We start from the raw sequence: 23,525 nt of genomic DNA, 5'->3' as shown, positions 1-23,525 counted from the left end.
GTGTTAAGAAATAACTTATAATTTATAGTATCGAGAAATTTAAATAAGAGTAGAATTTGATACCCGTAGGAAGCAAATAACACTAGTATAAGGAAGAGATTTTATTATAAGGAAGAAGAAGAAGATGTAATGGTTCTTTGATTATAAACTCTTGTTCTTGTTTATGGTGTACAAAAGAGTGAGATGAGTGATGATATTTATAGTGAACAACAATACATAAAATAACAAAGATGATGCTTAATTTGGTAAATGAGTGGGTGATCATAGTGTTTGATGAGTAGATGATCATAGTGGTTGAGTTGGTAAAGGAGTGGATGATCATAGTGATTGAGTTTGGTAAAGAAGTGGATGATCATTTCAATGCTTATCTTATAACAAAGAGATATTAAATGTACCAAAGAAAGTAAGCAATCGCTATGATTTTTAGGAAGGGCCACGCAAATTGTTCATTTAATTTATTGACCCACTCAGCAGGTACTCTTACATGATGTATATGATGTTAATATCATTAGCTGACACATCATGAACCGAAATATTCGAATTGCCAGTATAAAATCGTAGATTACACAACGACACAAGTAAACGGGAAAGTTAACCAAGTTATTTTTTAAGACAAGTCATTTATTTCAAATGTGTTATTTTTTTCTATGCTTAGTCGACTGCTTGAATTGAATTAAGTTAGGTTTTTCTATACCGCTCTCTTGTAGCCAAAAAAAAAAAAACTTTCTTATAGTTACTTACGCTATATTCCCTCCGTTCCCGAAAATAAGATTTTTTAGATTTTTTTCTTGTTCCACAAAGATAGATTTTCTATATTGTTAAGGTATTTTTTTATATTTTTGAAGAATATTAATTGAGAATATTTGAATTGATTAAATTTCATTGGTTGAAAGTTATTAGAAAGTGTATAATAAAGTAAAATAAATTAAATTATAAACATTTATTAAATTCTTAATAAGCGTGCATACTCTAGAAAATCATGGTTAAAAACATGTTGAGACACATTGGACGAGGTACCAAACTTCTATTGTTCACACAGTAATAGTCTACGTGATAAAGGATTGGATTAAATGTAACTAGGATACATCCTACTCACCACTAAGAGCATGATTATTAGGAGGTTTTTAGAGTGAGGTTCTTAGCGGAATATAAGAATCCGTCTCTTAACTTTTAACTAAAAAAATTAAGAACCGGCTCTTAAAACTCTTATTTAATAACTGGTTCTTAACTTTTTTAGTTAAAAGTTAAGAGACAGATTCTTATATTCCGTTAAGAACTTCACCCTAAAAACCCTCCAATAATCATGCTTTAACATCGGGATTATAGAAGTTGAATTATTTGAGACTCATCTGGCGTTTAGAAATGTTAGGTTCCTAGGGACCCTCAAACTAGGCAAAACAACATCATTTATGTACTGATCAATGCGATGTAAGTGGCATGGAGCCTAAAGCTATCGGTAGCTACAATATGAATTGGAGCCTAACAAGATTTCATTCATCTAGTCCAGCATAAAGTTTGTGACTACATATATATCTTGATGGAAATCTTGCTTTGCTGACTCCTTGATATATTCGCTAATGGCAATGTGTATATTAACTGAACCCATAAATGACACTTAATAAAACCACACTATTTCGAAAAAAATCTTGAATTAAATATCTTTTTATTATGACATTGATTTTGTTGGTATTTTATTATATACAGTTTCCTTGTTTATGCAGCAGGACATGAAAAAACTTCAAATATTTTTTGGTCTAAAAAACTTCAAATATGAAAGTTGAAGCGGCCCACATATGCATTTTGGAGCGTGCAAATCATGACTTCTAAGTGCTCAGTACTGATGCCCGTGGTCGACTTGTACCTGTATAACTACCCCGCCTTTCAAAGTTTTATAGTATTTAAAAACGAGTATTACGATTAAAGATAAGCAAATTTTATATATGAATAATGAAACGCGTTTCAGGCATCTAGATGAATCTAATATCAGGATGTCATCTACTATTAATGTTGGCTATTGAGAGAACAAAAGTGAATGTAGGCGCTCCTTTATTTATGAAAGCAATTCTTGTTGATATGATATTTTAAAAAATATTATCATTTTTGCAATGGTTATGTCTTTGGTCTAGTGTTGTTATTATAGGTCCCGAGTTCGATATTCGAAGGGCCACTTTTCTTTACTTTTGTTAATTGTGTGTGCCTTTGGAGAGAGAGAATCAAACATTCAAAATAAACTTTTATTGTGTGTGCCTTTGGAGAGAAAAAATCAAAACATTCAGTTGGGCCTAAAGTGCAAAACCCAAACAAATTTGTGCCTTTGGAGAGAAAGAATCAAACATGCAAAATAAACTTTTATTGTGTGTGCCTTTGGAGAGAAAAAAATCAAAACATTCAGTTGGGCCTAAAGTGCAAAACCCAAACAAATTACATCTCTCTCCCAAAAAAGCTCTCTCCAGTCTCGCCAGTGCTTGTTTCTTGAGTCCAAAGACGTGCTCACCATGACGCATCTATGTATTTATCTACTACTATAAACTAGTTTTTTTTTTGAGAAATACTATAAACTATAAACTAGTTTGCCATAAGATATAAGCTAGTTAGCTAGATGCTCATAGAGTATCTAAAAACATCATTATCAGCATAAATTCTTTAAAGAATATCTGATTTTATGATACTACTATAATAATTTAGTTTGGTTATCAAGTTTTAAATTTCAAAAGGATGAATCAAGGACATGTATACTTTTTATCAAATTATGAAAATTTGAATTTGACTGTATGTATCCATGAATCCATCCAAAATCCACTCACTAACATAGGGTGATGGATATTATTATTAATGGAATCGAACTTGATGAAACTAGTAGTAGATATTTGTTATGTTCTCGTCCCCCGGCAGAAGAAAAACGTCGTCGGAAACTGTCTGACAAATCTCCTAAGAAAATCTGAATCCTTTTATAGTTCCAAGTTAAATCATTCCCGAATCTTTAAAATCATTAGCTGCTCAATAATTTTTACCAGTCTTTTTGTTTTCTTTTGACATTTTTGCTTTGTCCTTTTTATACCAATAGTCTAATACCATAATAATCTCCGTCCATTTGTTATATATATATATTATTAAAAGAGAATTACTCATTTGAAAATGTTCTTAATTTAATAATTAAATTCTTTTTTTTTCTTGTTTTTTTCAGTTGGATTTATGAAATATCATAAAACGAATAAAACTGTCTAATTTATTATTTGTTTTTTCAGTTACATTAATGAAATATGCTTAAATGAATTTAAACTTCCTATTTTATTGTTTGTCTTTTTCAGTTACCTTAATGAAATATCCTTAAATAAATTTGGACATAATGTCATTTAATCAACTAAAAAAAACTCATGAGTTATCCTTACGTGCATAATTTTAATAATGGAGATTTTTAAAAACGTCATTAAAATGTTATCTAAAACATGCAGCACTAATATATAACATGCATCAATAAAACTAGAATTTGACTCACACAATTGTACGGATATTATTTTCAGTTGATTAAATTTAAAAATAATTATTTATTCAAAAAATATTTAAGAATGGCTATGTTTTTAAAAATAATATGGTATTATTTATTCATAACTCATTTGTCATTTGATAAATTTTTAGAAATTTTTTTTTAGCATAATATAACTCAGTTGTCTTTTGCTAAATTTATGGTTTTTATTTTTATTTTTTATTATTTAATTATAATATTTTCATTTTATATTTGAAAGAGAAATGAAAGATAAATGAATTTTCTTTCAAACAATATTTTTGTAAATTTATTTTTAAAAAAATAATCAATTAAAATTATTGTTGCCATTGAATATCATTATTTTTGACATAATTTGAGTTTTCGTTTACATCAAAACTTATCATATTTTAGGATAATTTTAATTTAAAATGTAATTTTCATATTTTTCAAACAAATTCTAAAAATATTTTTTAAATATTTTGTTATAATTGTTAAAAAAATATTGAGTTGCATTTCAAATAAAAAGGTAAAGATATTAAAAATATTCTAATTAAAATATGTAAAATTTAATATAGTTTTAAGAAAATGGTCAAAATAAAAAAAATTACAAATAAAATAATCATGATTTTTTTTAACTGGGCAGATCATTATTTATATGATATCGCACACGAAAGAAAAATTTATGTTCTTAAAATTATCAAATTAATTCTATACTCATTTTTTTTATTTTTTATATGATATCACACATTCGTAAAAAAATAGATAGTTTAAGATGCAAAAAAAAATTATTAAATGAATATAATATGAACGAATATTATAAATACATTATTTAATAAAATAAATAATTAAAAACTGAAAATTCATATCCGTGTTGGCGCGCGGATAAGGGTCTAGTATATAATAAAGCGACAATTAGTAACTTTTGTCGTTTGTGATGGAGGTCCTAAATTTCCTTTTTTATATAATTTAAAATAAAACAAATCATGACAAAATAGAAAAAAAAGTGAAATGAAAGAAAAAAAAGAAAGACAAATGATGAAATGAGAAGAGACAGAGAGAGAGGATCAGATGTGAAGTCAACTTCTTCTTCTGCTTCTTCTTCTCTCCTCTCACTCGCAATCTTCACTAACACATAGTCTTCTTATTACATTCTTGATTCTCTTTGTCTAGTCTGAAAAATGGACCCGGATGTTTCTAACCGGGTCGATTGTTCTGAATCTAGACGCGATTCATCCGGTGGTGGGGCGAGGTATAAGCTCAAGTCTCCGGCGAAACTCCCGATCTCGAGGTCCACTTGCATCACCACCATTCCTCCTGGTTTGAGTCCGACGTCGTTTCTCGAGTCTCCTGTTCTTCTCTCCAACATCAAGGTTAGTCTTAGTGAGTGTCTGTGTCCTTAAGACACCGTCTCTGTGGTTTGGTTCTTTGGTCGCTTAGATTCAGATTCTTTTCTTAGAGCCTTAGGAGTTAACATACAGTAAGCTGATTCGGGTTTGGTAATAATGTTCTCATGTTGCTCATGAAGTTTTGATAATGTTTTACATTATTTATATTTTCAGGCAGAACCTTCTCCTACTACTGGTTCATTGTTCAAACCTCAGGCAGTTCACGCTAACTCCAGCTCCTATACAGCAAGAACAATCCATCAGAATATCTTAGACGAGAAAAACTCCAACGAATCTTTTGAGTTTAGACCTCCTCCTGCATCCACTATGGTAAAATAGATTTGCCATCATCACAGATATATCTTTTGTTCATTCTTTGGTGTACTTTGTCTGAAGAAGCTTTGTTGATTTCAAGTTCTATGCAGAGCCAGTAGACAAGCAGAGAAGTGAAGCGCACAGTTTCAAACACTCACCATCTTCAGCCACCGACGCTGCAGCTTCTTCAAATGAGATAAGGCCACAAACTGCTGATCAAGATGAGTCCAGAGGAAGTGCACCGACGATCTTGGCTGACGATGGATACAATTGGAGAAAATACGGTCAAAAGCACGTCAAAGGAAGCGAGTTTCCACGGAGCTATTATAAATGCACGCATCCTAACTGTGAGGTTAAAAAGGTTTTCGAAAGGTCACACGAAGGGCAGATCACTGAGATTGTATACAAGGGGACACATGACCATCCTAAACCTCAGCCTAGTCGCCGGAACTCAGGCGGTCTTGTTATGCCTGCACAGGAAGAAAGACTGGATAAGAATTCTCCTCTTAATGGCCGAGATGGTAAACTATAGTAGTGTTTGTACTATTTTCTTTCAAAACATTCATTTTGTTCCTTCTGCTATACAGAGAAAGGATCTAGCTTATACAACATGTCTCCTCCTGTGGAGCAAATTGGAAATGATGATGGTGGAGACCTTGGAATGTCAAATAAGAACAACGATGACGTGGACGAGAATGATCCATTCTCAAAACGAAGGTATTAGAGGTTAACCAAAGCTTTCAGTTTAATTGCTTTAGAAATGTGTTGTGACACACAATGCTTTATTGTGACAATATTGTGCAGGAAGGTGGATGGGGGGATGGAAGTAACTGCACTAGTGAAACCGATAAGAGAGCCTAGGGTTGTTGTTCAAACTCTGAGTGAAGTTGACATATTGGATGATGGGTATAGGTGGCGTAAATACGGTCAGAAAGTTGTTAGAGGCAACCCTAATCCCAGGTTTTTTTGTACTAACCACACTTTCAAAAGAACCCAATAAAAACTTATAAACTAAGAACTAGTGCAAGACTAGTTGAGTCTTATCTCTTTTAGTTAGAAATAATGCCAGTTTTGGTTAGAACATGAAAGTCAAATCTGCTCATCTATCGCAATGATCTAGCTGATTCTGTTCAAATGTGTTGACGTGTATGATGATTGGAGTTTTCATTTGTTATCTTTTTGATTGGGTTGACGCAGGAGCTATTATAAATGCACGGCTACTGGATGCCCAGTGAGAAAACATGTGGAAAGAGCGTCACACGATCCTAAAGCTGTTATCACCACATACGAAGGCAAACACAATCATGATGTACCAATGGCAAGGTCTAACAACAACAGCCACCATGAGTTGTCAGCACCTAGGTTCAGACCAGAGGAGAGCGCCGACGCAGTCATCCTCGACTTGGGTGTTGGAATTGCATCTGGCGGTCCTGACCATACATCAAATGAGCATCAGCAACAACAAGAAACAAATATTCGTTCCGAGTTTGTACATCAAATTCAAACCAATGGAGCTAATGGATTCATGTTTGTTCACGGGCCTCCCATGGGATCTTGGTATGAATCATCAATATAACAACGGCTCTTGAAAAAACTCAAACGAGGCTCAAACAGGTGACATCTCGTCCTCTCACTCGCATCCACATAACATAAGGAGAATACAATCTGGTCCCTAGAAGAGGGTGGGTCTCAACAAGCCAACCAAAGTAACACAACAACAACAAAAAGGAAAAAGAAAACAAAAGGCTCTTTGCTTCCACTCTTTATCTTGATTCTTCTTAGGTTAGGAATGAAACAAAACTTTGTTCTATGTAATCTATGATCTATCTATACATACATGTATATCATGACAGACACACTAAGATAGACAGAGAAAGAGAGAGAGAGAGAGATGGCTATTTTGAACCGTCTCCCAACATATTTCTTTGTTCGTTTGTTTTTTTAATAATTCCAAAACGCGTTTGTAAAAATACACAAAATGTTACAATTGTAATCACGAATCTCCTCAAATATCTGTCCTCTCTTGCTTTTCATATTTATATCATGGGAGAGAAACATCATCAGCCTGTAAATATATTTCGGTAACCACTGCTTTAAATCACGCCACGTCGACAACATGTTTGTGGTTTGAAAAACAGTAATCGAAACGGTGTCGTTTTGTCAGATCGTTTTATCTTCTTCAAACGCTGTCGGAACGAGTTTTAATGTTCTCGTTGAAGCTCAATTTTTTTGTTTTGTTTTGTTTTTTTGTTTACTATATTTTGAAATATAATGGAATTAGGGTTTTAGAGAATATATTCGATAATATCTCTTATTGGATAATCTCTCTCTCTCTCTCTCTCTCTCTCTCTCTCTCTCTCTGTGTTACATTATCCTCTCACTCCCCTGCCCAAAAATGGCGGGGTTCTCATTCTCCTGCTGCTGCTGGTGCCTTATAAACCCACCAATTCTCTTCTCTCTTCCCTCGGAATCACCTCTCTTTCTTTTACCGGCGACGAGACGGAGAGGCGGAAAGATTGGTGAGCTCGTCGTGTCGAACGCGCACTCTAACCCGAAGATTATAAACCCGAAGAAGAAGTCAAGGTATGGGCAGACTTTGTCTCCGTATGACAGTGATGAAGAGGCAGAGCTTGATGATGAGAGCGACGACGATGATGACGACTGGTTACTCAACGTCAGTTCTCTTCATCTATCTTTTGTTCCTGAAAATTCGAGCTTACATGATATCAAAGATTTGGCCTTTGAGCTTAAATGTTGTCAAATATTCGTGATTTTAGCTAAAGATTCGAGCTTTGAGCTTACATGATGTCAAAGATGTGTGATTTGAGCATTGTGGTTGGGGAATTTATCTTGGATTCTGTGTGTTTTTGGGTTCTTTAAGGATGTGTGATTAATCAAACTTGTTAAAGAAAGTGAAGTTTGGTTTTTTTGTTTTGTTTAGGATGACTTCGCAGAGGTGACAGAGTATGAAAATAAGAAACCAAAGTCACAGAAGACAACCATTGCTAAGAAAGGTTTGCAATAGCACTTGAATGTTCTTCTAAAGAAAAAAAAACTTGAATGTAACGTTGCTTAAGATGTTGATTTGGTTGTGAAGGTGTCAAGAAGGAGGCCGTGAAAACTTGGGAAACTGATGAAGACGACTTAGATAATGCCTCTGACAAGAAGAAGAAGAAGGTGGAGAAGGATTCTTGGCGTTTAGATGGCCGTGGAAAGGTAAAAATATTGAATACATTTCTCTACTGGAGACAGAGAAAGCAACTTGTTTGTTTTTTTTTTTTTGCTGTGTTTCATTAGGTGAGCACAAGGAAACACGTCGCCAAACTATACCCTCGTCTCTCAGAAGAGATCGATATAGACCCTAAATGGGTACCTCTCCTGGACTACTTGAGCACATTCGGTCTGAAAGAATCACACTTTGTTCAAATGTACGAGCGCCACATGCCATCTCTCCAGATCAATGTCTTATCAGCGCAAGAGAGACTTGATTACTTGCTGAGCGTCGGTGTTAAACACAGAGACATCAAGAGGATGCTGCTGAGACAGCCGCAGATACTTCAGTACACGGTTGAGAACAATCTCAAAGCCCACATTTCCTTTCTGATGGGACTTGGGATTCCCAATTCCAAAATAGGACAGATAGTTGCCGTAACTCCGTCTCTGTTCTCTTACAGCGTCGAAAACTCCCTGAGGCCCACGATAAGGTATTTGATCGAAGAGGTTGGGATAAACGAGAACGATGTTGGCAAAGTTGTGCAGCTTAGCCCTCAGATTCTGGTTCAGAGGCTTGATATAACGTGGAACACTCGTTACATGTTCCTCTCCAAGGAGTTGGGAGCGCCTAGGGACAGTGTGGTGAAGATGGTCAAGAGACATCCGCAGATTCTTCACTACAGTATTGATGACGGGTTCTTGCCTAGGATCAATTTCCTTAGAAGCATTGGGATGTGCAACTCTGATATATTGAAAGTCTTAACTAGCCTTACACAGGTTAGTAGGTTTCTTGATTAAATCTCTTTAGAAGATTTGCTCTCATGATAACATCTCAAATGGGTCTTGATAGGTTTTGTCTCTCTCACTGGAGGATAATCTGAAGCCAAAGTACATGTATTTGGTCAATGAGCTGAAGAACGAAGTGCATATTTTGACTAAATATCCGATGTACCTAAGCTTGTCCTTGGACCAAAGGATACGCCCGCGGCACCGGTTCTTGGTTGAGTTAAAAAAAGTGCGGAAAGGGCCGTTCCCTCTTAGCTCACTGGTTCCAAACGATGAGAGCTTTTGTCAACAGTGGGCTGGAACTAGTGTAGATAAGTATCTCGCTTTTCGTCAGAGGCTATTACTCAAGGATTTTGCAAACAAGTATGAAAAGAGAGGATGATGATGATGGTGGAGAAATGGAAGTCAGCAGTTTTGTTTCTTTGTTGCTTCAAACCCGGTGAAAGAGGTTCATGAGCAGGACTGTGAATGACCATTAACTTCTGGTGAAACACCATACACAGTTTCTGCAAGATACAGACATTTACAGGAAAAGAAAATCTAGAGAAAACGGCTTGGCAACAGACGCAATTCATTTTTGTTTACCAGATGAGAGTTATTGTGTAAACTTCAAGTTCTGCAGTTGTCTGCAATGTTCTGTGGTAAAGCTTATCATTTTTCCTTTTAGTAAATATAATGGAGAAGGGAAACTCTCTGTGTAGTATTTTTTTTTTGGCCTTGTTAATAATACTATGAACATCTATAAAGTGTTGTTATGTTGGTCCTTGTGCAAACAGAGGTTGAAGTAAAGATTCAAGTTATGGAGATTTGACTATTTGTGTTTCATTATGCTCTTGTTACTTCTATGTATTTTGAATCTTCCATAACTGCTTTGTTAAATAGTCTATTTACTCCCATGAAAGTCGATACATTCAAGCTTTATCGGTCGTAAAGACCCTTGACCAGTAAATACATAACTCTAATGAAAGGCAAAATACATATCAAGTGCAGAAGTGTGTCTTTTTCCCTAACAACATTGCTTGAACCTAAAATAACCAAAGTCCTAAATAATCCTACCAAATCATGCCTCTTCAATTTTCTATACAACCTTTACCTACTCTTCTCTCCTCAGCATCCACCAAGCCAAACCAAGAATTACTTCTTTTTTTTTTGTCTGCAAACTATGTCAATCTATATACATAAAGAAACACCAAAGTTTCCAGAGATGTGGCACGTACCAGTGTAACCAACATTATATAGACCTCAAGAAAGCATCGTTACGTTGTCACCAGCGTGGTAGTAGCGTCTGTTAGGGTGAAGTCTGATTCTGATTTGCGTACCTTCTCATCATTAACGGTAACATCATCCTCGTTGTGGTCTTGCACAGTCTTTTCATTGTTGACATAGGCATTAGTTTGGTTATTTCCAATCTCTTTATCCTCTTGTCTGCTTTCATCACTCTCCTTAACAGCACCATCATCTTTATGCTCTTGGTTCTGTTCTCCTAAAAGGTCCAGTTCATCGCCTCTAAGTTTTGCCACCTCAACAATATCTGCCATTGCAATGGGCTTTGCCTTGGCATCATTTGCAAGAGTGGAGGACATGGAAAGCTTGGCTTCCGGGCTAGTATCAGAAGCTACAAGAGAGAGCATTTCAGGTTTAGGATCGATATCAACCCAGCTGTCTCCCACCCAGTCTCTGGAAATCCGAACATCCTTCCTGTGCACTGTTAGGTATAAGTTCTCCCCTAACATCATCACAACAAAACACATGTCAGTCAGCCAGCCATAAGAGAAAGATGGAGGCAACTAGTAAGTGAGAGATGAAAATAGGAAAACACTAAAATCATACCAGGGATATATATTTGTAAGTCCTCAGCGTTTGGTTTGCCAGTGGCAACTACAACACCTTCCCACCAACCATCATTCCACCATGCATCAACAGCTTCACCAATTGTAAGGTCAAAGTCTGCTATTTTAGCATCAGGAGGAGCAGGGCGGATTGTTGGGCGGTTGGACGACCTCATACCAAGCTTATCAGGCATAGCAGATTTCAAAGCCGGCACCCATTCCTATGGGGAAACCAAAGAAAAACAATTAGGCTACAAACAAAAGATTTGTAAAAAAAAAAAAAAGACAATTACCAAAAACAAAATTTAAAGAGCCATTAGCTGTGGAAGCAGTTATGTACCTCAAGGTTTCCATATCCATCTTCGTCCTCTATATCATCATACTGGAGTTTTACCTGTTTTCTTGATACTTCCAGGACAGTGCACCTAAACCAGCAACCTCTAATGCCGCTATCTTGACACAGAAACTCTATTTTTGCATCAGGCTTAATCACTCCATTACAACAAGGATTTTTATGAGCATCGACTAGGGAAGGAACGCTTTTCCCTAAGGCATCAAGTTTGAGTCTTTTACATGAAGATTCATATCTTGTTAACAGATGTGCTTGTTTCTTCTTGCTCCTCTCAGCGCCATTCTCACCCTCACTCCACTGTTCATCTTCCTCTTTATTCATCCCACAGACTACAGGATCAGCCTCCATAGAACTTAAGCAAGACATTATCGGTTGGTCCAGATATCCACGCAGTTTACTCATGTCAAAAGGTTTGATTTTGTTCTTCTTGAGCTGCCGATAGCACATGTGAACCCTCGCCAATAAAGAATTAGGAAAAGAAGCTATACACTCCTCGTAATGCTCACGGGTCAAGACAGTGGCGGGACCATCGACACATTCAGCACTGATGACCTGAGAGTGAGGGGTGATGAAAACCTCTTTTGGGTGTGGGTTTCTGAGAGCGACTGCACCCTTCACTTCTTTTGTGTGGTGAAACCACCTCACTCTGACCTTTTTTAGGCCACGCTTGTCCTCATACATATCTTCCAGATACGCAACGTACAGGTCGTCCGCTTTGCTCATCACAAAGACAAAAGATTGAACCTGAAAATTCAAAAGAAGAAATACACCTTCAAGTGAGTACAGAGTCCCATCCATGATAACAGATCCAAACCAACATATACTCAAAATTCTCTGATGCCAAGTTTTAAAACTTACCCCTATAGTTATCCCATTCCTGCAAAACGATGGGTAATGTTTGAGCTGCTTACCACACATCCAGGACGTTCCTGACCACATAATCTCCCAACTGTGAACCCTCAAGTTTATAGGAAACCGCACCTGTGAAAAAAAAGATTTCTCCATCAGTACCACAAGAGAAAAAGTGCAGTGGCTATTGTCTAAAGGATAAAGCAGCTAGACATCACCTCTTCAGTTGCTTGAGCTCGCTGAGCAGCAAAACCATAGCCTGGAAATTCAGGAGATCCATTAGATTCCCCCGAATCACATTTTGGCGACTCTGTAGAATCAATGACAGTAAACAAGTTCTATAAATAATCGGTTATAAAGATAAGAAGAGAGTCCCTCACAGAGTCACATAAAAGATAAATACGTACTCGACCAGTTTCCTTGTGTGTTTTGTTTAGACAGCATCGAAGTGAGCCAGTCGACAACTTCTCTTCTCGACCTCCATTTGAAACCAGAATGGATCGAATTCTCGGAACCATATGCACGCACAAAATCCTCAGAGACGACATAGAACATGTGTCTAACACTTCTCTCGGTTCCAACCACAGCTAGGATGGATTCACCGGAAGAGTCCTTGAGGAAGTAATGAACAACACGGTTCCCTCGCTCCTGTGAGACAAAATGCTCTTTCCACTCCACAAACTGATGATCATCCTCGCACATTTTCTCAATTGCTCCCAACCCTTCTTTAAGTCAGATAAAGAGCTAACTACTGAATGATAACAGGGCGTCAACGCATAGGAGCTAGCGTGGCGTGGAAACCCTAAAAGCAGACTTTGTTAAATAATCTTCATATATACCAATGATAACCTCTAAAACGAATTAACCCTAAACCTTCTGTGGCGTGGAAACCCTAAAAGCAGACTCTTTAAACGCTCTCTAATGCACTAAATCTTTGAAGTCTATGTAAAGTTTGCAGCTTTGGGGGGAGATCAAATAATCCTGACGAAGAAGAAGTTGGGATTGGAGAAAGCGGAGAAGAACCCAGTGAGGGGAAAGTTACGAAGATCTGCAGGGCGATCGGAGACGAAGCCGTGGAAACAGTTATAGAAGCTCGAGAGCGCCGCAAAACACCAAGATGCGATTTTGACTGCGGGAATCAGCTGAAGCATGACGATGACGAAATGGGCATCTCAGAATTTGCGTTTTAGGTGGTCGCAGAACAAATGATTCAGAAGAGGAGAAGAAGAAACTGTGAATCAGAAAGCTTAGAGTAGCGGCGAGAACACGAAAACGACGATCGATTTCGAGGATCGGGAGAAGGAGAATCTGGGAAGGGGAGATGAAGAGGAAGGAAACGAGTTCTGATTAAGGTGAACCTGAAGAAAGTAAGGCGTTCCCATGGATGATCTCTCTCTCTCTCTCTCTCTCTCTCTTTCTCTTTCTCTCTCTCTCTCTCTCTCAAGTTGCAGGGGTTTGGTAAAAGCAGCTGCTTGTTTTAGAAATTGAAGGAACCAACATGTGCATTTACACGGGCCTTTAGTGGGTTGGATGGTTTAGCTATGCGTGGGCCTTTAATGGGTCGACCGTGATAAAACGAAAGCACGTCAAAATCAAATGAACTTTATTTTTTGGATCAAAAGTCAACTGAACTATGTTTTACTTTTATCTCTTTCGGTCTTCTCTCTCTATGGCTACCGATAAATTCAGAAGTTAATAAACATTCAGAATCATAGTATTTTGAAGGGGAAAAACTCGATGAGCTAGTCTTTACTGAAAGAGGAAATAAATCTGAAAAGGTTTATTACTTCTTTTTTTTTTTTCTTTTGTCACCGAAAAGGTTTATTACTCTACTGAAAAAATAAAGGTGCTAGGCCTAAAGTCACGCACTCCATGCCAATAGAACAAAATCAAAGCATGACACCCGAACAACTATACAAAACAAAGGCTGAGGTCCTTAGAGGTTGTTTAACAAAAACGTGTACACAAAAACAACTCGTGATCGGATCATCACCTACTTTTTTTTTATATATAAAAAAGCTCTTTCAAATTGTTTTATTTTGGAAAGAGACTAACTTACTAAGAAACAGGAATAAAAATGGTGAAGAAAATTTAACGCTGCAATTTCACTAAAATATTAACTACAAAATTATCTAATCGCTAAGAGCAAATCTAATATAAAACTTCATGAAAAACCAGTGCAAGCTCTTGGAGAGTGTCCAAGGTGCAAATGCACTAAGTCTCTTTTTTTAAGAATTTTTTCTTTAAAAAGGTAGGGTCTTAATTTATGAAAACATATATTAGGGTCCCAATCTGTAAATTAAAAGAAATACAACTATAGTTTTGGGGAAAAAATTATTTGATTTTGAGCACATGGCCCACAATTAATCTAAGCAGACATGATTCCAAGTCTACTTTATTTTTATTTCAAACTTTATTTTGAAGCTAAACGTGGAACAAGTCGGAGATGCTTTAACATATCACAAAAATTACCACTGGGAGGACAATTTCTAGAGCATGGTCCGTTCTTAGCCGTCACCCTATACTGCGAGATTTGCAAGATATTTGTTAGTTTTTTTTCATAGCAAATCAGGTTATTTCTTATAGTGCTAATCTAGAATATTAGGATCCCTTATTCTATAATATCTACACCTCGTATTAACATTATGCCAAATCAGTCAAAACCTAAAAATCGAAAAACTCCATGATCATTCCGAGGAGAGATATTTTCAACTAATGTATAGACTATGTAAAGCATCGAGACACATCACCACCACCACCACACAAACACGAAAATCATATGAATGGCTCCAAATAATTCGATTGTCTTAGTTGATAAAGGGGCCACCCTCTTAAATATGTATACATTAAATACTTTCACCTACTTCTTCCTCCTCCTTGCATGCACACCAAGTCACAATATACTCCACCCGTTTTAATTTTGGTCCCATATAGAAAATCAGTGCATGAACCATCATGGTCGATGCTGGTGCAGCCAACTGTTCTTCTCCCATTTTGTGACGGAGTTTCTAAGATTTGGTGCGTATGATCTCACGATAAGAGAAATAAATGGCTTTTCAATACTTGGTTCATGGTTTTCGTACTAGAGTGTTAGGATAGCTTTTCATTAGGTCTCTATTAAAAATATATTGTATTCATTTGTAGAAAATTGCGTCAATATATTTTAGCTCGGTTCATCACCAATTCACTCCATATAAAGGGTGATTTAAGCTTTCAACATGGTATAATTAGTCGCTGAATCTGAATATTGAAAGAGTCCAAATTTTCCATTAAAAATCTCTACAAAAGCAACTTTTCCCAAGCAAGTAATTTGATACTTGTATTGTTACAAAAAAAAAAAAACTCGTTATAATCCTATTCTACAACCATTACTTTGCCAACTAAATACTCATATATATAAAATCTGATGTCATATAAAATTATATTTGATAAAAATAAAAATATATATAAGTACGTACTTACTAAATATGTTGATGATAAGAACAAAATTTAAATGACAAGTATGATATTTATGTATATATAAATATTAAAATATATTGTTTGGAAAATAAATCAGTTTGTCTTACCTGCCTCACTCTATATAAATACGAGCCTTTGGCTGCCTTTACCAATACTCCAAGCTTGCCTTTGAGTTTGAGCTTCTTCTTCTCCTTCTCCTTCTTCGCCTTTACTCTTTCTCTTGATCATTCCAAAACCTCTTTCTTTTGGTAAACTCTTAAAAACAACCAAAGACAATGGAAATGAAATGGCTATTAACCTCGGCTTTCACTCAAATGTTTGGCTACTCAAACCAAATCAGTCAAACCAGCAACAGCCTAAGCACCCGCAACAAAATAAAGATGATGAAGAAAGAGGAATACCCAAGAGGGTTTCAAGTTCCTCTTCACTATCCTAAATACTCCAAGTCTGATTATGAAGCTATGGACGATCTCAGCCTTGACTTGCTCCTCAAACAATATGGAATCTCCTTCGAAGGATCTCTTGAAGACAAGAGGGTCTTTGCAATGGAGTCATTTCTCTGGCCTGATCAGCTTTAGGGTTTTTGTATGTTTGGTGTCTGAATATCCAAATCTCTCTCCCCACAAACGTCCGATCGTATCAAGTAGTCTCATATAATTAAAATGTTTCAGAATAATAAATCACCATATAATATGTATCAATCAATTAGTAGTAGTCAGTAATCACGTTTGTGTGTTATATGTATGTATGTGGTATGGAGAAGTTTTGAAGCATGTAATGTACACATATGTAACCACCATGAGTGCATTAATAACATCTTTCATGTATTATATTCTAAACATGTGATCTATGGACTTATGATTATCAAATTATCACATGATTACTAGACTCGATCATTGTTTTACCACAAAATATTGTATACGTACAGTGTGTAACCCCTAATCAACTAAAGAACACAAGCGACATATTCTTGTTGTTTTAGTTTATTTTATTCATACTAGTTATTAGAATTTACAACGGTCAACAAGTTTTAGTAACCAAACATTAAACTCTAACCTTAACCTCTTGTTTTACTTAACTTCGGATAATATATAAAATTTGAAGTCTCTTTCGATACAAAATTATATTAAATTATACATTTTGACATGGACGGAATAGAGTTGGCTAAGTTGTGCTACATCACCTATTAAATGACAAATTAATAATTGAAAATGGTTAGTTAAATTATGTGATTACGAGATAGTGGAATGTATACTATCGTCTAGATTAGACATGACGGCATGTAAGAGCACGTCCTTTTCATAATGTGTATCTTAGAAATAAAAAGAGATATTGTTTTATCACATAAATATTTTAATATTGAAAATCTTAATTCCAATAGAAGTGCTTGTAACTATTTGGTTGTACTCGTAACTAGGTCTGTAACGGATCGGGTATCCGGACAATTTTAAGGTATCCGGATCCGGATCCTTATCCGGCGGATCCATAATTTTACTATCCTTATCCGGATTCGGGATTTGGATATCCTTCTAAAAATTGTAATATCCGGCGGATATCCGGATCCGGATTTGGATCCTTAAAATAAATAAATAAAATATTAATATATAAAAAAATATTAACAATAATTTAAAAATAAAAATATATATAGTGTTTTTAATTATTTCTATGTATAATATTACAAAGTTTACATGAAATATATATATACTATTATAAAAATGAAAATATATGAAATAAAATTAATTTTTATATATAGATATTACTATTTTTGAAATAGATATTTATAAAACTTACGGATCCGGATATCCGGACTAAAAAAATCAAGATGTCCGGATCCAATATTTTACTATCCGGATCCGGATTCGGCCCCTCCGGATATCCGGATTTTTGGATCGAATCTCGGATCGAATCCAGATCTCGGATAAAAGTCTCAGGCCTGCTTGTAAGTGAACAACTGGAGCATGAACAAAAAAATAAAGAAACAAATTCATAGTGAATTTTTTTATTACAAATATTATTATCAACTGCAAGCTTTTTACAATCGATAATTGTAAAAAATAGGAAGCATTTAAAAAAATAAATAAGAAGTATTCAGAAAATGGAGAGTTTTATAATTAGGAGATTGCGTTTGAAGAAAAGGTTAAAAATTAGAAGATGATAACTATAAATTAATTAAATTGAAGAGGAGGAAAATAAAACAGAATAAATAAAACAGAGTAAGCACCGAAGAGAAGTGGCCAACTACGAGAAATCATCAAATGAAGAACAATTGCGAGATCCGATCAAACCGCTTATGGCGATTTTGATTCCCTGAGTTCTGGGTAAGTCTCAATTCTTCATCTTTACACTAGTTTCGAATTCTGTGTCTCTGAACATTCTTCTGTTCACTGTCGTCTTCTCTCTTCCCAAAACAACTTTATCTTTTCCTTTTTGTTGATAAAGTCTTAATCTTTAGCTGTAACTCTGTTTCTGCTGTTCCTAACCAATGCGAAGATCATATCCGAAAGTCTCAATCTTTTGTCTAAAATCGAGACCTGACAATAGATTTGATTTATCTGCAGTTTTTCAGACAGATCTCTCATAAGTCGATTCTACAATGTCTAACGACACAGCTCGTAACCCATTGCTACCAAAGGACCACTCACCTCCCATGGCACAAGACTTCAGCATAAACTCAAGAACCTCCTCACGAAAAAGAAGACTCCGCCGCTCTAGAAGCGCTCCTCGCGGCGACTTCACGTACAACGATAACGACGTCAAACTCGACGAGCCTCATCCTCATCCGAGCAAGATCCCAATGTTCAGAGACCTAAACCCGAATCTCAGACGAGTCATCCTCCTCCTCGCTTTGTATCTCACCGTCGGCACTCTCTGCTTCTACCTCGTCAGAAACCAAATCTCCGGTCACAAAACCAACGGTGTCCTTGACGCCGTCTACTTCTGTATCGTCACGATGACGACGGTCGGATACGGCGACCTCGTTCCCAATAGCTCCACGTCGCGGCTCCTCGCGTGCGCCTTCGTCTTCTCGGGGATGGTCCTCGTGGGCCATCTCCTAAGCCGAGCGGCGGATTATCTTGTCGAGAAGCAGGAGACTCTCCTCGTTAGAGCTTTTCATCTGCGTCAGAGCTTTGGTCCGACGGAGATTCTCAAGGAGTTGCATACCAACAAGCTGAGATACAAATGTTATGTGACGTTCCTTGTACTTGTGGTGCTCCTCTTAACCGGTACGGTTTTTCTTGTGGCGTATGAGAAGATGCCGGTTATTGAGGCTTTCTATTGCGTGTGCTCCACGGTTACTACGTTGGGGTATGGGGACAAGAGCTTTAACTCGGGGACTGGGAGGCTTTTCGCTGTGTTTTGGATCTTGACGAGTACTGTGTGTTTGGCTCAGTTTTTTCTTTATGTGGCTGAGTTGAATGCGGAGACTAAGCAGAGGGAGTTGGTGAAGTGGGTTTTGACTAGGAGGATTACTAATAATGATCTTGAAGCTGCTGATCTTGATGAAGATGGTGTTGTTGGGTGAGACACTGAGACTAGTTTCTTTCTTTTGTTTCCTTCCTTCTTATGGTTTTGTGTTTTGTGTGTTGCAGAGCTGCAGAGTTTATAGTGTATAAGCTGAAAGAGATGGGGAAGATTGATGAGAAAGATATATCTGGGATTATGGAAGAGTTTGAGCAATTGGATTATGATGAATCCGGAACTCTGACGACTTCTGACATCACTCTAGCTCAGACTACTTCCCATATCCAAAGGTAAGCTAGCATCATCTTTGGAAGATGAATCCGAATCTTTGTTAACTTATACCTACACACAAAACACAAAAAGCAAAGGAAGTGAACAGTTTTTTTTTTTGGAAATATTGTTTGATTCTGTTTTTTAATGCCACATTCTCTCCCTCTTTGAATGTTTTGTTTATATTTGGACTGGCATGAACACTTTGTTTAATAAAGTTGAACGTTGCTATTAATCTGTTATGGAGCTCTGTTTTTCCATTGATGTTGTTATGCTCCTTCAGACCAAACTAAAAGTCATTAATTATTGTTTGTTTTCATTTACTCTTGACCAAGAATTCAAGACGTATTCACTCAAATGACTAGTGATGATGGTTGATATGAAACGTTTACAAAGTGGAGACAACAAGAAAAGAAAAGGAACATTAGAGATGTTGACAACATACAGAGTGTAATGAAGGAAAATAGGTATAAGTAATGCCAATGATGAAGGTGTGTTCATATAGCTAAAAGACCAAGAACACACTTGAACAAAGAGCTGTCGGTTTTCCTCTACAACAATAGAAAAAAAGGATGATCTACTTACATCACATTTGGAGATCACAAAAACACGTTCCCCAAAGGATGCCATGCTATTACATTTGTTATGCATCCATGATCCTAATGCAGATGAGAACTTACAAATACAGTGAATACATACAGAACATGGAGAAACAAAATCGGTAACACTGGTCAAGCCAACTATTTGGCTTCATCTAATACAACTACAGTCTACCGAACAACAAATCCAGAAACAGGTAAAATAAGAACATCTAAACACAAATGGATGGATAACCCGAAAGTAACATCGCCACAACACACTGGTCTTTATAGTTTTCACATAAAAATGGTAAAAGGTGTCTTAAAAACTTAAACAAGGCAAACGTTTGCCAAGTTTCTTTCCACATCTACTTAAGTAAGCTGAGTTGAAGTAGAGATTTCACCAGTGAGAGACTTTCTTCTGCGACAAGAGTCTGACTTTCTCTGAGGTCTTCTTTCTTCTTCTTCTTCTTCCACAAGGGCTTCAGAATTTTGTAGGAGCTCTCAAAGTCAAGTCTACCCATAACACTATAAATTTAAGAAGACAACATAAACCTTAGCCACCAGAATGATTACTACAAACTCGAAAAAAGCGTTGTTCTAAGAGAGCATACTCTAGATTCAGACAATGAGACAATAACATGTCCATGACGAAAGCTACTTTTTAGTCAAAAAACTAACATACAAGCAATTAGCCATGTCTTAAAGGAAAACGTTGAAAAGAGTGGCACAATTTAAGATACATGAGGAAGGAAAGAACCATTAGATTCAACTACTTACATGATAATTATTCAGCTGTAAGCCGCCGCCTTTTCCCATAATCAGCATCCCTTGATCTTGAGCGATGGTTCTCCTCCCGAGACAACCGTGATTTGCTGTGTCCTCTAGACGATCGACCTCTGTTCCACTCATCCTCATGCTCAGGTTCGTCCCTGTGTTTACTACGATGATCACCACCATATCTTTCTCGTTCTTCTCTATGACGATCCCTCTCCCTGTCCCTTTCTCTGTCACGATCCCTGGAACGCTCACGCTCCTTATGATGATGTTCCCTCTCACGCTCACGACCAGTTTCTCTATCATCACGATGCCTTCTCTCTGGCAAATCATAGCCATGACCACCATCTTTCTCCCTAGGCATGTCCCTTTCATAACCAGCATCTTTATCCTCACGATTCCTTCTATCAGATGAACCAGACCATTCCCTTTCCGAAGCTCTCTCTTTTTCCTTCACATGATTCTGACGACCCCCTCTATCGTGATTAACCTCCCCGTACTGGTGCTCCGATGCAGCTTCCTCCCCATAACTCGATTCCGCAGCTCTTCCACCACCCAAATCCTCACCACCACCACCCCATCCTCCACTATTAGGATCCCACATTCCCATATCAACACCAGCGTTAGGCATCATTCCCATCGGCATCCCTCTTCCAAAAAACGCTGGATTCACGTGAGGTGCCACTCCAGGTAAGCCAACTCCTCCTACAGGAGGGAACGAGGGCAAAATCCCAGGAAACGGTGGACCTGGAGCCCCAGGGAAGCCTCCATAGCCTCCCATTCTCGCCATGGGTCCTCCACCAAAAGCTTGTTCAAACCCCATTGATTGAGGATGCATCATATTCATAGGACCAAACCCACCTCCACCATTACCCATGAAACCTCTTCCACCCATCCCACCAGGCCTATTCCTCATCTGACCACCTGGTCCTCTCCCACCACCCATTCCTTGACCGTTTCCTCTACCCCAATTACCTCTCCCAAATCCTCTATTCTCCTCACCTTGGAAATTCCCGCCAACGGCGTGGCTGTTGAAGTTATTGTTGGTGGAGGCCACGACGGGTTTATTACTCGGAGGAGGATCAGCAGGGCCTCCTCCTCTCTTAGCTTGTGCAAGTGCAGCTTGCGCCTGTTGGTTCCTATTCACCTGTGCCTCCCCCATCCTCTTAATGGAATGAGGATTGCCAAAGGCAACAACACAAGGCCTACCGTTGAATTCATACCCATTCATCCCCTCTTTGCAAGCTGTAGCTGCCATGGGATCATAGAACTCCACTTGACAATACCCTTTGGACTTACCAGTAGCTTTCTCGTCGAAGAACCTAACCTCCTTCACTGCACCGTACTTGCAGAGCTCTGCCTCGATTTCAGCATCAGTTGTCCACCAATGCAAATCCCCAACGAAAAGAAAAGTTCCACCACCACCACCACCAGGCATATGGATAGCAGCTCCGTTCCCCATAATGCCATTAACAGGTCTCATCAAATTCTCGTTATTTCCCAAGGTGGGAGGAGGTGGTGGCGGTGGCAAGAGACCCTGAGAAACGTTATTTACTCTAGGAGCCTCACCATCATCTGCCCTATTGGGAGCTTGCCGTAGCTCAACTTTAATCCCACCTCCTACAACTCCACTAGGAATCTGCTGGCTAACCTCGTTAACCTTAAGCTCTTGAGCTTCATATCCACTAGAAGCAACTGCCACGCCACTACCACTACCACTACCACGTGCCCCTCCACCTCCTGCTTCTGTTTTGATAGCAACGCTCTCACCGACCAAACCAGGTATCGAGACCTCCTCAGCTTCTTCTTCCTCGATTTTGACCTTCTCCTTCTCCTCGTTTCTTGATCCCGCTTCCTCGTTCTTTCTCACAGACTGAAGAAACCCTCCTCCGACATTAACGTCGTTGTAAAGATCATCAAAGTCGTCGTCTTCTTCCTCACCCATAAAACCCTCGTCGGCGACGGCAGAGATCGCCTCGTTCCGATGGAACTGATCTCTCTCATCCATCTTAAACTACAATCTCAAATCGGAAGACCGCAAAGCTTATTAATCCAACTCGAACATGAACAGTCTCAAGAGCACAAGAGATTGCAGAATTTTTCGTCGCCGGAAGCTAGAAACAGAGAAAGGAGTGTCTCGCTAGCCAGAAACCCTAATCTTGGAGATTTGTGGAATTTCTACGATTTTGTTCTAAACCTGATCGACCCATTTATCAGCCCGCCCGTGTATTAAGACGGGTCAAGCTCATCCGCAGGATAAAGCGCCTATCTACTCTTGTGTTTATCCACATTATAGTTGGTGTTTATCTTACGTATTACTAGTCATTATCTAGTTAAGGATAAATACGATCTCATGTCGATCCAGTACTTAGACCGTCATTACCATATATGTATATAAAGGCCAGTTGGTCCACCTAATAATATACACAAGTTCCCCTCTTCATTCACAACAAGTTATCAACACGATAGACTCCAAAACCTGGGACAAAAACTAACCTAAAATCCGTCACACATAAACCCTAATCCAGGCGTAACTTAAAATCAATCTATCTCTCAAACCCCGAGGAACCAGACGACTAGCCACATATCAAATTGAAGTTCTGGACAAGACGAATCTATCAGCGAAAACCGTTCGTCAATCCGATCTCAGACGCGCCCACACTCGCAGAAACAATAGACGGTGCCGCCTTGGTCTTTTGGAACCCTAATCCCGAAGAACCCTAATTCGTTCTTGATTCCGTTCCAGCAAGCATTACCGTCTCAGCT

At 37.8% G+C, this 23,525-nt stretch overlaps 6 protein-coding genes across 6 annotated transcripts; 4 read left to right on the top strand and 2 right to left on the bottom strand.

Annotated features, from left to right (window-relative positions):
• The first annotated feature begins 4,494 nt into the window (after nt 1-4,494).
• On the top strand, nt 4,495-7,146 carry LOC106328333 (probable WRKY transcription factor 20). Its single transcript, XM_013766759.1, has 6 exons — nt 4,495-4,854; nt 5,044-5,199; nt 5,285-5,705; nt 5,772-5,901; nt 5,989-6,144; nt 6,382-7,146. The coding sequence occupies exons 1-6, from the start codon at nt 4,663-4,665 to the stop codon at nt 6,758-6,760; spliced, it is 1,434 nt and encodes a 477-aa protein (XP_013622213.1). The 5' UTR covers nt 4,495-4,662; the 3' UTR covers nt 6,761-7,146.
• Nucleotides 7,147-7,521: 375 nt separating this feature from the next.
• On the top strand, nt 7,522-9,989 carry LOC106334786. Its single transcript, XM_013773149.1, has 5 exons — nt 7,522-7,858; nt 8,126-8,198; nt 8,282-8,400; nt 8,482-9,174; nt 9,248-9,989. Exons 1-5 carry the CDS (start codon nt 7,580-7,582, stop codon nt 9,563-9,565), a joined length of 1,482 nt encoding a protein of 493 aa, XP_013628603.1. The 5' UTR covers nt 7,522-7,579; the 3' UTR covers nt 9,566-9,989.
• A 100-nt stretch (nt 9,990-10,089) lies between these two features.
• LOC106334785 lies at nt 10,090-13,673 on the bottom strand. The gene is made up of 6 exons (XM_013773148.1): nt 12,621-13,673; nt 12,432-12,523; nt 12,223-12,345; nt 11,353-12,108; nt 11,014-11,233; nt 10,090-10,909 (listed from the first exon to the last, which is right to left on the bottom strand). Exons 1-6 carry the CDS (start codon nt 12,913-12,915, stop codon nt 10,440-10,442), a joined length of 1,956 nt encoding a protein of 651 aa, XP_013628602.1. The 5' UTR covers nt 12,916-13,673; the 3' UTR covers nt 10,090-10,439.
• Nucleotides 13,674-15,824: 2,151 nt separating this feature from the next.
• LOC106331516 lies at nt 15,825-16,511 on the top strand. Its single transcript, XM_013769893.1, has one exon. It carries the CDS (start codon nt 15,948-15,950, stop codon nt 16,248-16,250), a length of 303 nt encoding a protein of 100 aa, XP_013625347.1. The 5' UTR covers nt 15,825-15,947; the 3' UTR covers nt 16,251-16,511.
• Nucleotides 16,512-17,851: 1,340 nt separating this feature from the next.
• LOC106334980 (two-pore potassium channel 1) lies at nt 17,852-19,639 on the top strand. Its single transcript, XM_013773395.1, has 3 exons — nt 17,852-17,990; nt 18,231-19,191; nt 19,263-19,639. Exons 2-3 carry the CDS (start codon nt 18,266-18,268, stop codon nt 19,426-19,428), a joined length of 1,092 nt encoding a protein of 363 aa, XP_013628849.1. The 5' UTR covers nt 17,852-17,990; nt 18,231-18,265; the 3' UTR covers nt 19,429-19,639.
• A 441-nt stretch (nt 19,640-20,080) lies between these two features.
• On the bottom strand, nt 20,081-22,941 carry LOC106334979 (cleavage and polyadenylation specificity factor subunit 6-like). The gene is made up of 2 exons (XM_013773393.1): nt 20,763-22,941; nt 20,081-20,510 (listed from the first exon to the last, which is right to left on the bottom strand). Exon 1 carries the CDS (start codon nt 22,765-22,767, stop codon nt 20,770-20,772), a length of 1,998 nt encoding a protein of 665 aa, XP_013628847.1. The 5' UTR covers nt 22,768-22,941; the 3' UTR covers nt 20,081-20,510; nt 20,763-20,769.
• Nucleotides 22,942-23,525: the final 584 nt, after the last annotated feature.

This window comes from Brassica oleracea, chromosome C3, assembly GCF_000695525.1.
Source record: "Brassica oleracea var. oleracea cultivar TO1000 chromosome C3, BOL, whole genome shotgun sequence".
NCBI classification, from domain to species: Eukaryota; Viridiplantae; Streptophyta; class Magnoliopsida; order Brassicales; family Brassicaceae; genus Brassica; species Brassica oleracea.
The sequence above is the reverse complement of the archived record's forward strand: the minus strand, read 5'-3'. Positions and strand labels throughout refer to the sequence as shown.

Excerpts from the sequence above, each read along its gene's own strand:
- LOC106328333 (XM_013766759.1), top strand. The coding sequence starts at position 4,663 with ATGGACCCGGATGTTTCTAACCGGGTCGATTGTTCTGAATCTAGACGC. Across the intron at positions 5,200-5,284 it reads CTCCTCCTGCATCCACTATG|TTCTATGCAGAGCCAGTAGA; the intron begins GTAAAATAGATT and ends GTTGATTTCAAG. Across the intron at positions 5,706-5,771 it reads TCCTCTTAATGGCCGAGATG|AGAAAGGATCTAGCTTATAC; the intron begins GTAAACTATAGT and ends TCTGCTATACAG.
- LOC106334786 (XM_013773149.1), top strand. The coding sequence starts at position 7,580 with ATGGCGGGGTTCTCATTCTCCTGCTGCTGCTGGTGCCTTATAAACCCA. Across the intron at positions 8,199-8,281 it reads GACAACCATTGCTAAGAAAG|GTGTCAAGAAGGAGGCCGTG; the intron begins GTTTGCAATAGC and ends TTGGTTGTGAAG. Across the intron at positions 8,401-8,481 it reads GTTTAGATGGCCGTGGAAAG|GTGAGCACAAGGAAACACGT; the intron begins GTAAAAATATTG and ends GTGTTTCATTAG.
- LOC106334785 (XM_013773148.1), bottom strand. The coding sequence starts at position 12,915 with ATGTGCGAGGATGATCATCAGTTTGTGGAGTGGAAAGAGCATTTTGTC. Across the intron at positions 12,346-12,431 it reads GAGCTCAAGCAACTGAAGAG|GTGCGGTTTCCTATAAACTT; the intron begins GTGATGTCTAGC and ends TTTTTTTCACAG. Across the intron at positions 11,234-11,352 it reads ATGGATATGGAAACCTTGAG|GAATGGGTGCCGGCTTTGAA; the intron begins GTACATAACTGC and ends GTTTCCCCATAG.
- LOC106331516 (XM_013769893.1), top strand. The coding sequence starts at position 15,948 with ATGGAAATGAAATGGCTATTAACCTCGGCTTTCACTCAAATGTTTGGC.
- LOC106334980 (XM_013773395.1), top strand. The coding sequence starts at position 18,266 with ATGTCTAACGACACAGCTCGTAACCCATTGCTACCAAAGGACCACTCA. Across the intron at positions 19,192-19,262 it reads GATGAAGATGGTGTTGTTGG|AGCTGCAGAGTTTATAGTGT; the intron begins GTGAGACACTGA and ends TGTGTGTTGCAG.
- LOC106334979 (XM_013773393.1), bottom strand. The coding sequence starts at position 22,767 with ATGGATGAGAGAGATCAGTTCCATCGGAACGAGGCGATCTCTGCCGTC.